Raw genomic sequence first — 14,133 nt, 5'->3', positions numbered from 1 at the left:
TTGGGAATGCCCTTATAAAAATAATTAATAATTAAGGGACCCTTAGACTTTATAAAGATGGGTTCCAAATTTCGTTGGAGAAAGAAAGGGGACACACGTAATATTGGAGGTTTGAGAGTACTACTTTCGTATTTATTATATTTATCGCGTCAACAATATTTAAAAATGATGTGAAATTGTCAGTCCTAATAATAAATATAGTTCAAATGAATTAGCATGCACATATCACCATCTCTAAGATCGATGGTTTGATCTCCACCCCAAAATTATCGAACTAAAAAAACTAATGATGTGAGGTTCCAACATAACATTCAATAACATTTATTGTCGAGAACGCAACCAAAGTCCAACGTTCGTTAGAGAAGGGGAAGATCAAGGGTATATAAGGTGAGAGACGACATCTATATTGGGTATGAGCCATTTTTTGTAATACCAAGAGTAAAGTCATTAAGACTTATGTCTAAAATGGACAATGTCATACCATTGGAGACATCTGTCGAAGGTTCATTGTCCTCAACGAGTGATATTAGAATCATGCCACTGACTAGTCACGTGGGTAGAATCATTGGGTGATGAACAAAAGTGGCAAGCCTCACACAATGTAGTCATTGTGTAATTCGTGGTTTAGCAATTTGACAGAGATGATGTACTATGGTGAATAGGAGTTGGCTTGGTTAAAATCAATGTACTCAAATAAAAATATGGATGGATGACTATTCGAGGGGAGATTTGATAATACTTTGTTTGAGTGGAAGGATTTTTAATCATGTGGGTAGAATCCTCAAGTAAAGGACAAAGTCGCGAGCCTCAGAAGATGTAGTCATTATCTATTTCGTAGTTGAGCTATTAGATAGGCCTAGTGAATAGGAGTTGACCTAGTTAAAAACAACGTGAATGATCATTTGAAGGGAAGTTCAATGTTATTTTATTTGAGAAGATGATTGTTGGGAATGTGACTAAAATCTTACATTGATTAGAAAATAGGAAGATCATAGATAATTATATAATTGACGGACGACATCTCTATTAATAAGAGGCATTTTAGGTGATGCCAAAAGTAAAACCACAAGAATTTATATGACTATTCCGTCCGAATGTAGCACGTGCATAAACATATTTATCATCGAAGAAAAATTTTTAGTGTGAACGGAAAGAGTATGTACTGTAAAAATTTTTAGTGTGAACGGAAAGAGTATGTACTGTGACAACGTTCACCGTTGCATCTGGCCACGTAAGCAAGCAAGGGGAGGGAGAGGGGCATTGAATTTGGTGGGAAATTCGAAATTCCAATTAAAGAATGATGGTGGCCTTTGTCTTTTCCTAATCAACCAACATACAACTTATTGCATCTGACACCAAAAACGCATCTGTTTTCGGGACCCGTTTTTCTCAAAAAATAACCGCCCCATCTTAATTTTCTTCTAATTTTCTCTAATAATAATAATATTGTAATTATTGTTTATGTTTTTATTTTATTATCATTGTTTTTTTCATCGGTCTGTTTCTAGAAGAAGGTAAAAGAGGCTCTTGAATGATCTGTGGAATTGTGAAGAACAGTTGCTTTAATTTTAAAGTGAATTTCACAAAATATGTTGTGGAACTCTATTAAAAATATCTATATATTTTTTTAATGATCGAAAATTTGTGAAAAATAGTTGTTAAAAGCATGTTTTTATTTTAAAATATTTACTATGTTTTAATGGCGTTTTTTGTTAAATGAAAAATATAAGTAGTATTATAAGAGTTTTTTTCTTATAACTATTTTAACAGTTATTAAGGATATTTTAAAAATTAGATAAGTCCAATCCATACGGTTTAGTTGGATTATAAACTTGTTTGAATTACACCGAGATTCAAATAAATGAAAATTATATGGGTTAAGGTTGGTTTAAGAATTAATCTAAAATAGATTCGAGTTTGAACCAATCCAACTTGTAAGTTGTTAGTAATTTTAAAACTAGTTCTTTTATTTTTCGATTAAACTATAATGTGGATATATATTTATTTCAATTTTATTTCATTCCATAGTTTATTTATGGATTACTTCATTTAATAATTTTAAAGAGTGTAATTTCTCACCATATGAATAAATATTGTGAAAACTTATGGATCTTGATTGAATATGTAAATAAATGTTTAAGGTATTATTATCTACTTTTATGTATACAATATTTTAAATAAATGATCTGAATAACTAAAACCAACTCAACCCAAATGTCTTATAATTAGATTAAGTTGAGTACATTATTTAATAAAAGTGGTTAAGGTGGAATAAATTTATAACTCAAGAAATTGAGTTGGTAATTTAATAAAGATTTGTTTTCTTATTTATCTACTATTTCACTTTTTGTTTTTATTTTAAGATACAGCCTCAAAATCCGTGACAAGTGTAAAAAATCAAAATCCAAACTCGAATTTTAAAAAGCTTTTAAAAAGTTCTTTTTTTCTGTTAAACTGTTCTTTTATACCTAAAAGTAAAAGCAAAATGGTTGTAATAATTTAAATAACTTTATTTTATTTTTTTCAAAAAGGAAAACCATTCAAATATGCGTAGTTTCACTTTCAACCCAGCCGACATGATAATTAAATTAGTGTATAAAAGTCAGAAAAAAAAATAAACTTAATTAATAATAAAGTGTAAGAAAGAACATTAGGTCGAACTTTGAAGTGTTGAACCCGATTTGTCAAACATATTCGAGGAAGAGGGGACCAATCATTTGCAAAGTACGAGAAGTAAATTAATGTACATTTAATTTAATTTAATTAATAAATTAGTGCCTTTGATTCACGTCTTTGCTTCATCTATAAATTAGGAAAAAAAAACACAATAATATATTTTAAGCTTGATCTAGCTTCGATTAAATAATAGTTATGAAAATCGACAATGTATTGTATGGTCTGAAACACTACACGATAAAAAAAAAAGTATTATTATATAGAATTACAACTGTGTTCTGTTTTGTTTTATTTTTAATACGACATGTGGGGATTGGGAATTGAACTCGCAATCTTTTAGTTAGAGATATTTGTCAATTAGTGATGAGCTATGCTCGCTTTGACTACACGTGTGTTTTGTTATGACAACAAATCATGTTCGTGATATTATTCACTTGTAGCCTTTACTCGAACTATGATTCATATATTTTTCACTATATAACATCAACGTAAATGGGGTAAGTGGGTAACTATTGAATCATATCATAAAATCAATTGGTGGCTAGTAACTTTCATTCAATTTTTGAAACTTTCACCCACCACGTGATATGTTCAAATATGAGACAAGTTTATGATACCACTTGCCATATATGACAACAAACATATATGCGCGCGTGCATAGAAAAATGGTAACGAAGAGTAAAATAGTAACTGAATAAAGTGGTGAAAGAAAGAGAAGGAAATATAGGAGAGACAATTGCAGTACAACAGTCGGTATGGCCCTACCTCTCACAGACTGCATGAGATGGGTTCGTGCACCACGCGTTGTCACAATGTGACTCCACGCGCTTCCTTTAAATAAAAAGTAGTAAGTTTTTAATTATGGCGTTAATGACATTTGAGATTCACCTCCAACGACGAGGACGGAGTGAGGTAAAAATGTAAAATTAAGGGGAAGAAGAGAGGGCGGCGGCGGAGGGGGGTTGGTTCCGGCTTCAATTATACGTTAGCAATTCGATCCAATTCAAACGCTGGCATAAATTGGGAGTTCATGTGCCTACGTGGGGCACACTCATTGGTGGTCACCATTATCTATCTGGACCATTTGTCTTCGGCTTCAATGTGTTCCCCATCTCACCAACCCACAGGCGACACCTGTAGAATTATAAGCCGTCCGATGAGAGAGCCTCCTCGAGATCGTAACCGCAAAGAAGTCACAATTATGTGGAAGACTGCCCAATGAGAAGCCTGGTCCACTTCGTAACCCCACAAGTGGGACCCACTCTATCAAGTTGCAATTTGACATCAATCAGGGCCGTTCTTCTGGATCTGTTGTCACTTCTCTGAACACGGGGTAAGAAGTTAGATTTTTAAATAATAAAAATAATAATACATACTTTTTTATTTATTTATAATAAATATTGATGTTTTAAATTATTGTAAGCTGTTTATTTAATATTTGTTGCTTGATTTTTCTTGGGGAGGCTAGTTTTGATTATGATTATTACTGTTTTAAAATTATGTTTACAAAGAATATGATATTTTGAAACGAATTTTCACGTATTTGTTTTGAAAAATAATTTTATAATGATGGCGGTATCTTTTGAAAAAGCTATTAGGATAATTTTATTGTTATTATTTTTTTTTTTCAAAAAAATACCTTGTTTTGCTCTATATAACGATGCTAAAAATTACCCGAATTTTAGAATAGATGTAAAAATCATATGGGATCTTTTTTTTTCTCCTTTAATAAAAAAACACCACTTGTAATTCATGGATGGACCTATCGGCTTGAGAACAAATTGAGTTTGTTGAGAGACCTTTTTATACAGATTAACCACCAATACTTGTAATCAACTAAATTATCGACACTTTTAAAAATATTGAGGGTAAATTTAAACCCACAATTCTTTATGTGAAGCAAAGATGCCCTGATAATTGATGTTCGAATTGAACATTCAAAATATTATAGGTTAGTATTGAACATATGAACCTCGATTTTATTTATCTTGAATTAGAGTTTGCAGGTGCAAATAGAAGTAAAAGTAATTTTAATTTACACTAAAGTTTCATTAATTAATAAGTAACGATATTTTCCTCCAAATTGAGTAGTAGAAGTTTCATAAATCAATAAGTGACGATATTTTATTTTTGATTAAGTCGTAGAATATTTTTGCTTCTCATCACTTAATCCTAAGAAAGATAAACTCATAGAAGAAGAAAAATATAAAATAAATACATAAAATTTTTAATGACGAGCAGCACAAAATACAGTTGAGATAAAAAAAAAACACGAACCACTATTCATAACTAATAAAACTATTACCGTTTGAAGAATGATTAATAAATCACTTTTGAAATTAATTTTTAGACATTTATTGGGAGGCTCATTGACTAAGAAAGGACAAATGGTTATCTTATCACTAGGACACCCCCTAAACACACACATTTAGGGAGACTAATTAATTAATAAAATAAAATAAAATAAGGGCATTTAAATATTTGTAATAATTAAAAAAAAGGGAAGTTTTTATAATTTGTTCATAAGTTGGAGAATCCACATACTAAGCACACCCACCAATCACAACCCACCACCTTCAGCCCCTGCTCTCTTCTCCTTTCTTTCTTTCTTTTTTCTTTTAGATTCATTCATTCATTCAAGCTCTCTCTGTTGCTTCGCTTTTCGAGCTCCCAAATCTCTCTCTCTCTCTCTTTCTCTCTAATTTCGCGTTTCTCTCTCCTCTCTGCTTCAAGTTTCAACCCAAAAAGAGGAAGAAAGAAATAAAAAAAAGAAAAGAAATCTCTTCTTTTCGATTCCTTTTTTCACTTCTCGATTGCTTTCTATTCTCCCGATTTAGATACCCAGTGCTCTGAAAGCTGTGGATCCATTCATTAAAATCCCTAATCATCCTCTGTAACCAGCTTTTTTCCCGGAAAATTTTGGGCACTTTCTCGGTTAGTTTCCCGGAAAGTTAAGGTGCTAGGGTTTGTGTTGTATAGAAGGAGTTAGAAGTTAGAAGATAGAAGACTGGGGTGAGATTTATTTTTGTGATTATTATTCTGATTTTTGTTTTCTTGGAAAGGCGTAGTGTCTTTTTGTGTAGATTCCTCAGAGTACGCCTTCTCACAAAAAGGGTATTCTGATTCCATTCAAATGCTTGTTGATTTAACGCCCTTATTGTCAAATTCGTATTGCGAAATATCCACCATTTACATTTAGTGCATTTCCTCTCTGGGGTTCTTCCTCTATTTAACAATTCCAATTCAATTCTGTGTTCCCCCAATTCAGTATGAAGAAGAATTCTTCTGAAACGCTTTGAATTCTGAATTGGAGGGAGGGAGGGAGCCTGATGAAGTGGGAAATGGAAATTCTGTCCCCCCCTTCTCTTGTTTCCACCATGAGTTGGAGCTCCGGCGATGGCAAGTCCTCAAAATGGACCGCTGCCGAGAACAAACTGTTCGAGAATGCCCTCGCCATCCACGACACCGACACGCCTGACCGGTGGCATAAGGTGGCGGCGATGATCCCCGGGAAGACGGTGGGGGATGTGATCCGGCAGTATAAGGAATTGGAGGCTGATGTTAGTAGCATAGAGGCTGGTTTGATCCCAATTCCGGGCTATGACACCTCCCAATTTACATTGGATTGGGTCAATAGCCATAGCTATGATGGCTTCAAACAATCTTACGGCCTCGTCGGGAAACGATCGTCGGGTCGGTCCACCGATCAGGAGAGGAAGAAGGGAGTTCCATGGACAGAGGATGAACATAAGTAAGTGTTGAGTTTTGCTTAGCAAGAAACTGACTTATTTTGACTTCTTTTGAGTAGAATTCTGCTGAGGTGACTTGAATTTGAGCAATTTGTGTAAGAATTTTGGGGTTTCTTCCTTGTTTTGAACTGATTTTGCAGGCTGTTTTTGATGGGGTTGAAGAAGTATGGAAAAGGGGATTGGAGGAACATCTCAAGGAATTTTGTGGTAACTAGAACTCCAACTCAAGTAGCTAGTCATGCTCAAAAGTACTTCATCCGCCAGCTCTCCGGTGGAAAAGACAAGCGGAGAGCGAGCATCCACGACATAACCACCGTCAATCTCAACGACACGAGAAGCCCGTCCCCCGACGACAAGAAGTCGCTGTCGCCGGAGCACGCAGCCGTGCTCCCCCGCCAGCCTAATCCATCCTCCACCACGACCGGGCACGGGAACGCCTTCAATTGGAACCATCAGCACCACCACCACCAACACCACAACAGCAGTGGAGCAGCTATCGCTTTCAACCACCCGAACGGGAACGTTTTCATGTCTCCGACCGCGTTCGGGGTGAACTCCTGGCTGCCGGAGCATCACCTGCAAAAAGGTGCTGTCAATCAACCCTTCATTGGACCCCAAAACATGATCTTTCAGCTGCAGACTGGCCATTGCTTCCCCCATGGATAATTGAATTGAGCCATTTCTCCTTTTTTTTTCTTTCCTTTTTTGAAATGCCAATCCCAAATTGCCAATGTCCTCTTTGAGTTTTCATTAGTATAGTTGTAATCTTAATTTCCCTCTTGGTTTATGGAAATATCTTGTCAACTACTTTTAATACAGTCCATAGCTTGAAGAGGACAGGAGGATTGAATTCATTTTCTCTCTTGTTTTTTTTTGTTTTTTTTTCCTGCAAATTGCAGATTCTGTGTTGGTTGGGAGAAGGCATTTAGAGATGGGGCAATGTGGTCTGCTTAGTCAATGAAAAATGCTGTGGGAAGGAAGAAGCTAAGTAAGTTCCAAGAATGGTTCCTCTCGATAAGATTCTTGTCTGAGAATTCGACTCAACGTTTCGCGAATCGAACTTCGACATGAATCGTTTCGTCTCGAACACAAAACCCGTCTTCTCCATCTCCGAGGCGAATCGAAATACCGAAAAAGTTCAGTATCTTCCCAAGAAGGATTTTTTGTTTTTAGACAATACCCATATGCTTATATCAGTCCTTGTCTATTTGGCTATGCATCTCAGAAACATTATTGTTATTATTATTCTCTTAGTTTCTATGTTAATTGCCAAGTCTTGAATCAAAATTTTTTTTTTGGGGGATTTTCAACTTTAATAATATAATTAAAATATGTTGTGATAACTTTTGGATTGAACTTTCTTTTCAAACCCAAAAAGACAGACAAAGCAACAGGTGAAAATACTGTAACAAAACCTGTGATTTGATTGATTTTGCTTCAAGCAATTCTGTTTCTATGATTTTGCATTCAAACAAATTTTTTTTTTTCTTTTCACCCAATTTTTATGTCTACAAGTAAAATGAAGAATTCAAAGCCATAAAATAAAATTTTAAACTCAAAAATAAAAAGTCATCACAATACTCAATTTGGTATCCCATTGAATCAGATCTCTCTCTCTCTCTCTTTCTCTCTCTAGGAGCTTAAGCGCTAAGCTGACAGTGAATGCACTATCTTTAAAGAGGCATATATGCCTCAAACCTTGTTTTTTTTATTTATTTATTTTTGCGATAAAATTTTTATTGATACGAGATCTTTTTGCGATGGATCTTCTTGGACGAGAAGATCCGTCTTAAGTGTGATTAGATAACCCTTAATCTCCTTCAAACTCAAGATTCAGTTCGGATTACCCTAATAATTTTTTAATAATTTTCTTTCCTGGTTTAGACTTTGGACAAATCCCTTTTCAAGACACAAGCCTTCCCTCCCTCACACAATTCAAGTGGCCCTACACACTTGTATCAATCAAACTTCATGTATGGGAGAATCATTATTATTTTATTTAGATTGTATCTAACTCGGAATAATTTTATCTCTTTATAAAATAAAATTTATTCTTTAGCCATAAAATGTTGAAAAATCCTAACCATAATTTAAACGGTTGTAAGAATTTTTTACCTTCTCGTTAGTGAATCTAAAGTTATAGCTTATGAATCTAGTCATGCAGACAAAAAACTATCCAACTTTTTCTCTGTCGTAAAAAGGTATTTTATCCTTTAATTTTTTTCTTCTTCTTAATCAGCATAGAATATAATCATATCTAAGAATATGAAGCTTGAGATTATGTTTTAGTGGGCAAAATTTCATTGACCCAAACAATAATTTTTCTTTAGTATCATTCGAAACAACCTCCTATTGAACAAGTTGTTACATTAATCTTAGATGATTAATTTCAAATCTTTACTTAATTGCTTTCCACATCTTTTTAAGAAATAATTATTAGAAACTCACAGCATTTCACACCGTTGAAAAAAAAAGATCGAAACTCTACTCGAAAAAATAGAGTTTCTCAATTTTCTTTTTCGTTCACTATTTTCTCCCCTTATAGCACCATATTAATTCCAATTTGAAAAAAAAAATTTGGTTAAAATTTTTTTTTTCTGTTCTATTTTAGTCCTTCAAATTTGGATTAAAAAAAATTTCTTTTAACCCCTATCGTTAATTATTTTCATTACAACCTAAATTTCATACCTTATTTTTTTCCTCTTAAATTTTCAAATATTTTGTTTTAGCCCATCAAATTTTCATCAAAACCATAAACACTAAATCCAAAACATGATATCTAACCTACTCCACGTATGGCTGACAATATGAAAAACAATAATTTAAATGATCATGTGACACAATATGAACTAGAATAGTAGTGAGTTGAAATATTTATAATAATATTATTATTGTTCTTATTATTATTTGGTTTGAAAAAAAAATGATTGGTGGGAAATTATGATGGGAAGGGGAAATGTGAGTTGCAAATGGTATATTCATCCCCCACCACTTAACCAAAGAATTACAAGCCAACAAGCTTTTGAGGAGTAAGTGACAAAAACTAACCACCATCTTTTCCCAAAGTGCTTTTTTTTTTCTCTTTTTCATTTTTTTTCATTTTTTTTATTTCTTTCTGCAACTTGCTTGCAAAAAGAACCTTGCCTCGAACTTTATTCTTTTTTTTTTTTGAGGGGTCATAGCCTTAGCTAAGTTGCTACCACAAACACATAATCACAACTTCAAGCTTTCGGTCATTACAATATTCTGATTCTTCTTCTTGTTCTTCTTTTTTATGAGAAAAAATTATTGGCATTTTAGAATTTTTGGTAGGGGAGAAAAAAGTGGCAATGGCCTTTTGAATACTGTTCGGGTGTGGGAGAATGGGAGTAGAGAGGAGACAAATAGAAAGGGACACCTCGAGGACGTTTTAGAGACCCTATTGCTTCCTCATTTTCGGATATTGAATTCTTCTCCTGTACTACTGTGTTCTATTTGCTCTATTTTCTTTAATATTGTTGCTCTTTCGATGAGACGGTATTTCACTTTTAAATCTCATTTTGGTCATCGAAAATTTTAAGCCAACTTTCAAAGTTTCTGTTTTAGTAACTTGTAAATTTTCCGTAACAATATTTAGCTAACAATGATAGGTCTACTCATTGAATAAATGAATACAAGACATGTACCATGGTAGCTTTGTTAAATTATTTATTAGAAATTAATGGTAAATATTTAGATGATTTTTCTTATATAAATTTAGAAACAAAAATAGAATATTTATATTATTCTTAGACTATATTTTAACTATTTAAATCATCAATTCACTTTACGATGGAATCAATTATCTATCCCTGTTGATTGACTTGCAATTGCAAATAACTAACTAGTGATCAAGACCAAGCGAATATTAAAAATAATTTATGGGTCATTTTCTAGGTGTTTGATTTCTTTTTTAATAATGTTAATTTTAAAAATATTTACCAAAATATGTCACATCTCAAACTAATTACGGGAATAATGCTTTGAAATTCATAGATCGTCTCTTGAAGAAAAAATATGAAAAAAAAATAAAACCTAACATGTCGTCTCTTATGTTAGATTATTTAAAAAAAAAATAAAGCAAAAACGACATGGTCGAGAGACCATGTTTAATTTTAAAAAAAAATTCATAGGTCGTCTCTTCAGAGACGACCTATGAATTTCAAAACATTATTCCCATAATTAGTATGAGATGGGGCGTATTTTGGTAAATATTTTTAAAATTAACATTATTAAAAAAAATCCGTTTGTGAACGGTTAAAACTTTTTTTATTTGAATTTCTTTTCAATAGAAACTATAGTTTTGATTTATAAAATTCTTTGAAAATAGTGGTAATGGCTTGTTGTCATTTTTTTTCCCTCGTAATAAATAAGCTTTTTATTATTTTCGTATAAAATATACTTAATATTTTTATGTACTAATAGTTGAAATATTATTGAGATATATCTATTTTCTTCGTGGACATATCCGTGTTATTTATTTGCTTATTATGAATTAATATTTATTTAATTTCTTATGTATAATTTTTCTTTTCTTCTCTTTTAAAGAAAAAGGGAAATAAATTAATTGTACTGCATTCTATGGATATATAGCTCTGCTTCCTGATCAATCCCCAGCTATCATCAATCCTTTCCTTTCTCAATTTTGGTTTATTTTTTAAGGCACATATAAAATTATCCAAAATAATATTTCTAGACTATTTTATAAGCAATTTTCCTTTATAAGAAATGAATTATTAAAAGAGACAATGTCTCAAAATTTATAAATCTTTTAAAACCAACTTATTTTTATTATTATTTTCAAAAACCACTTTTAATATGAAAAAAAATAAATGGAAAAATATATCCCCCCCCCCCCCCCCAAACAATTTCCTTCACAACATCTGCATAAGAAAGGGATTGTTTTTATTTTTAGGATAGGATAATTTGAAAGGTTATGACAAAAATGAGGTACTTTTACTGGTAAAACATGTTAATGTAGACATGATTTTAAAGGAAATCGTGTGTACAGGACAAGCAAGAATTTGTAGTAAACCATGCTTATTTTAGACACAAGGGGAATTCGCAATCCTCATATATGTATCTGATATACTTCCAATCTACATCTAAATCTGAAAGGTTATGACAGAAATAAGGTACTTTTACCGGTAAATCATGTTATTTAGATATGATTTTAAAGTAAATCCTGCGTACAAGACACGAATTGGCAGTAAATCGTGCTTATTTTGGACTTCTGGTGAATCAAATGTACTAGTTAGAAACGTCTTGTAGAACACAATTTACAAGAAAATCATGTCAACTATACACAATTCACCGATATTGGTCGGGTTATGCCACTGTAAACTTGTTTCGAAACACGATAACGAACTTGGTAAGGTGGAGCACAATTATGGACTTAGTTCAAAACTGTATTGTTAGCCAGAAATTATGGATTATGCCACTGTAAACTGTATTGTCAGCCACACTTTTAAGATCAGAAAGAGAACCATTTAAACCAATTCTACATGAACTCCAGAAATCTAGTTTTTGAGCAGAGCCTAAGAAGCTGCAAATCTCCATCTCTTTGAACATTTTCACATGTTATGCAAGAAGAAAGAACTGCCATGGGAGAACTGAAATGGTAATGGAAGCTCCCAGGCTTAGAAAAAAAGTGCAAAGAAGAAGCCATAACAGAGATGCAAACTCCGAAAGAATAAAAGATTATTCTTGAAGAGATCAGCTAACAACACTTTAGGATATCAGAGGAAAAGGGAAGAAGGAGATACCTTTTTGTGTACAAGAACAAAAAAGAATACGTTCAAGCCTGCAAGTTAACATACCTAAAGCAGAATCATTCCGCCGCATCGGAATCCTCACCTGCCTCCAGCCCTGTTAACAGAAGTGAAGAAGACATTAATGGCAGTGGAAGAATAACAATCTCTCTGTCTCTCAACTTATCTGTATTGTGTTATTCGATGTGAAATCGTGGAAGGTGTTAAACGTTAAACTTAACATGGTTGAATAGCTGATAGGTTACAGTTAACTTAATATGTTATCAATACCTTTAACACTCCCCTCACTTCGCTTGTGAGCTTGGTGATTTGAACAACGGTTCAACAAGTGGATATCGATATTAATTGGGGAAGAAATGACATTACTAGATTCAGGCCTCCTGCTTTAATACTGTGTTAAACTCGCATTGAACTTAAAATGTAAGCTAAAGGGTTATGGTAAATTTACTAGTTGATCAGATATTTTAAATAAAAAGAGTGGAAGAATTACCATCTCTCTCAACTTCAGTACGTGTGTTGTGTGTTTTATGTGAAAGAGTGGAAGGATCATCAAGAAAGAGCAATGTTATAAAAGCATAGGTTGTTATAGAGTGCAGTCAAATATCTATCCTCAATTAGCTTTGCTGACAGAAACGAAACGAAGAATGTAAGAATTCTAAAGAGAAATCGATTTTACAAAATGAAAATGCAGAACCCATTTAGAAGAAAGCAGACTAGGACTGTAACAGCACTTGCAATGTTTACAGGAACCAAGCCAAGAATTCAAAGCATAATTCGAAGGCTTATCATGAAAGGGCATCGAAGAAATAAAGAAATCAAGAAGAAGAAGGTTTCCTAATGTGATTTGAATGCATGCGAAGACAATGTAAGTTATTGAATTAGTCTATCATTTCCTTAATTGAATTAATGAATTGGAGAAAGGCAAGAAAATCAACCTTCTTCGCCTTCTTCACCTTGTTGTTCTTCTTCTTCTTCTTCCTCGTCGTCTTCGATTCCTCCTTCGTAATTGATTCCATACCTCTCGTTCAGGTAATCCACCGCTGCCGGCGTCAAAACCATCTTATCGGAATCCAAGATATCGAACAAATTCAGTGTCCTAGGCGTCAACAATTTCAAGGTTCCGATATTGCGGCTGGAAAGTCGCACATTATCTGAAACCTCCGTCATTAAGAACAACGATTTCTCCTTTGGGTCGATTCCCCACCTCTTCAGTGCAGCAATGAACTCTTTCGTTTTCGGCTTCTCGAATTTGTCGCCAAAATCTTCCACCACAATCGTATTCACTGCCGCGCTAGCCACCGCCGTCGATATCGCCAATCTCTTCTCCTTTCTGTTGATTTTAATGGACCAATCTCTAGGTTTGGGCCCGAAGACCACGCCCCCACCAGGCCGGAGAGGAGTACGCATCGAACCGCGGCGGGCCTTCCCCGTCTTCTTCTGCTGGTAGGGTTTTTTGCCTCCTCCGCTAACCTCAGCTCTGGTGAGAGTCGAGGCGGTCCCACGGCGTTTGTTCTGTTGATCGGTGATAATGGCTCGGTGAACAACGGCGCGGGCGGTTTCCGGTGGAGCAGATTTCAGGTCGAGGTAGGTCTCGCCGACTTTTTCTCCGGCGAAGGAGAGGACCGGAAGAGTAGCGAGCTGTGAGGAGATCGATAAGGGCTTGGTTTGGGGTTTTAGGGAATTAGGTTTCCAATGGCAAAACAGCTTCGAATTTTGGTTCGCAGAGGAAAGAAACACCGAAGAAGTGAAGAAAGAGAGCGATGATGGCGTCGTGGAGGTCGCCATTGGAGGTGCTATGGAGAAGCTTTGAGGCGCTCTCTGAGCTCTACAGATGGCTTCGTTATCCACTCCCGCTGATCAGTGGCAAAGACGAAAATAAAATTTCTTTCTTCTTTTTTTCACCTTATAAAAATAAATAA

The 14,133-nt window shown here is 34.1% G+C and overlaps 2 protein-coding genes across 4 annotated transcripts; one reads left to right on the top strand and one right to left on the bottom strand.

Annotated features, from left to right (window-relative positions):
- The first annotated feature begins 5,221 nt into the window (after positions 1-5,221).
- LOC111017108 (transcription factor DIVARICATA) lies at positions 5,222-7,691 on the top strand. Of its 2 annotated transcripts, XM_022292786.2 has the most exons (3): positions 5,222-6,427; positions 6,566-7,011; positions 7,325-7,691. In XM_022292786.2, exons 1-3 carry the CDS (start codon positions 6,006-6,008, stop codon positions 7,384-7,386), a joined length of 930 nt encoding a protein of 309 aa, XP_022148478.1. In that variant the 5' UTR covers positions 5,222-6,005; the 3' UTR covers positions 7,387-7,691. The 2 variants fall into 2 exon arrangements, with proteins under 2 accessions (XP_022148478.1, XP_022148477.1); XM_022292785.2 differs by lacking the exon at positions 7,325-7,691 and having other exon boundaries at positions 6,566-7,279.
- A 4,312-nt stretch (positions 7,692-12,003) lies between these two features.
- On the bottom strand, positions 12,004-14,101 carry RPL4 (ribosomal protein L4). Of its 2 annotated transcripts, XR_002602248.2 has the most exons (3): positions 13,150-14,101; positions 12,485-12,594; positions 12,004-12,311 (listed from the first exon to the last, which is right to left on the bottom strand). XR_002602248.2 is itself a non-coding variant. In XM_022292661.2 (2 exons), the coding sequence occupies exons 1-2, from the start codon at positions 13,997-13,999 to the stop codon at positions 12,274-12,276; spliced, it is 888 nt and encodes a 295-aa protein (XP_022148353.1). In that variant the 5' UTR covers positions 14,000-14,099; the 3' UTR covers positions 12,004-12,273. The 2 variants fall into 2 exon arrangements, 1 of the variants encoding a protein (XP_022148353.1); XM_022292661.2 differs by lacking the exon at positions 12,485-12,594 and having other exon boundaries at positions 13,150-14,099.
- Positions 14,102-14,133: the final 32 nt, after the last annotated feature.

The sequence above is a fragment of the Momordica charantia genome (genome assembly GCF_013281855.1).
Source record: "Momordica charantia cultivar OHB3-1 chromosome 2 unlocalized genomic scaffold, Mcharantia_2.0 BLBB01000002.1, whole genome shotgun sequence".
NCBI classification, from domain to species: Eukaryota; Viridiplantae; Streptophyta; class Magnoliopsida; order Cucurbitales; family Cucurbitaceae; genus Momordica; species Momordica charantia.
This window is presented reverse-complemented; position numbering and strand designations above follow the sequence as displayed.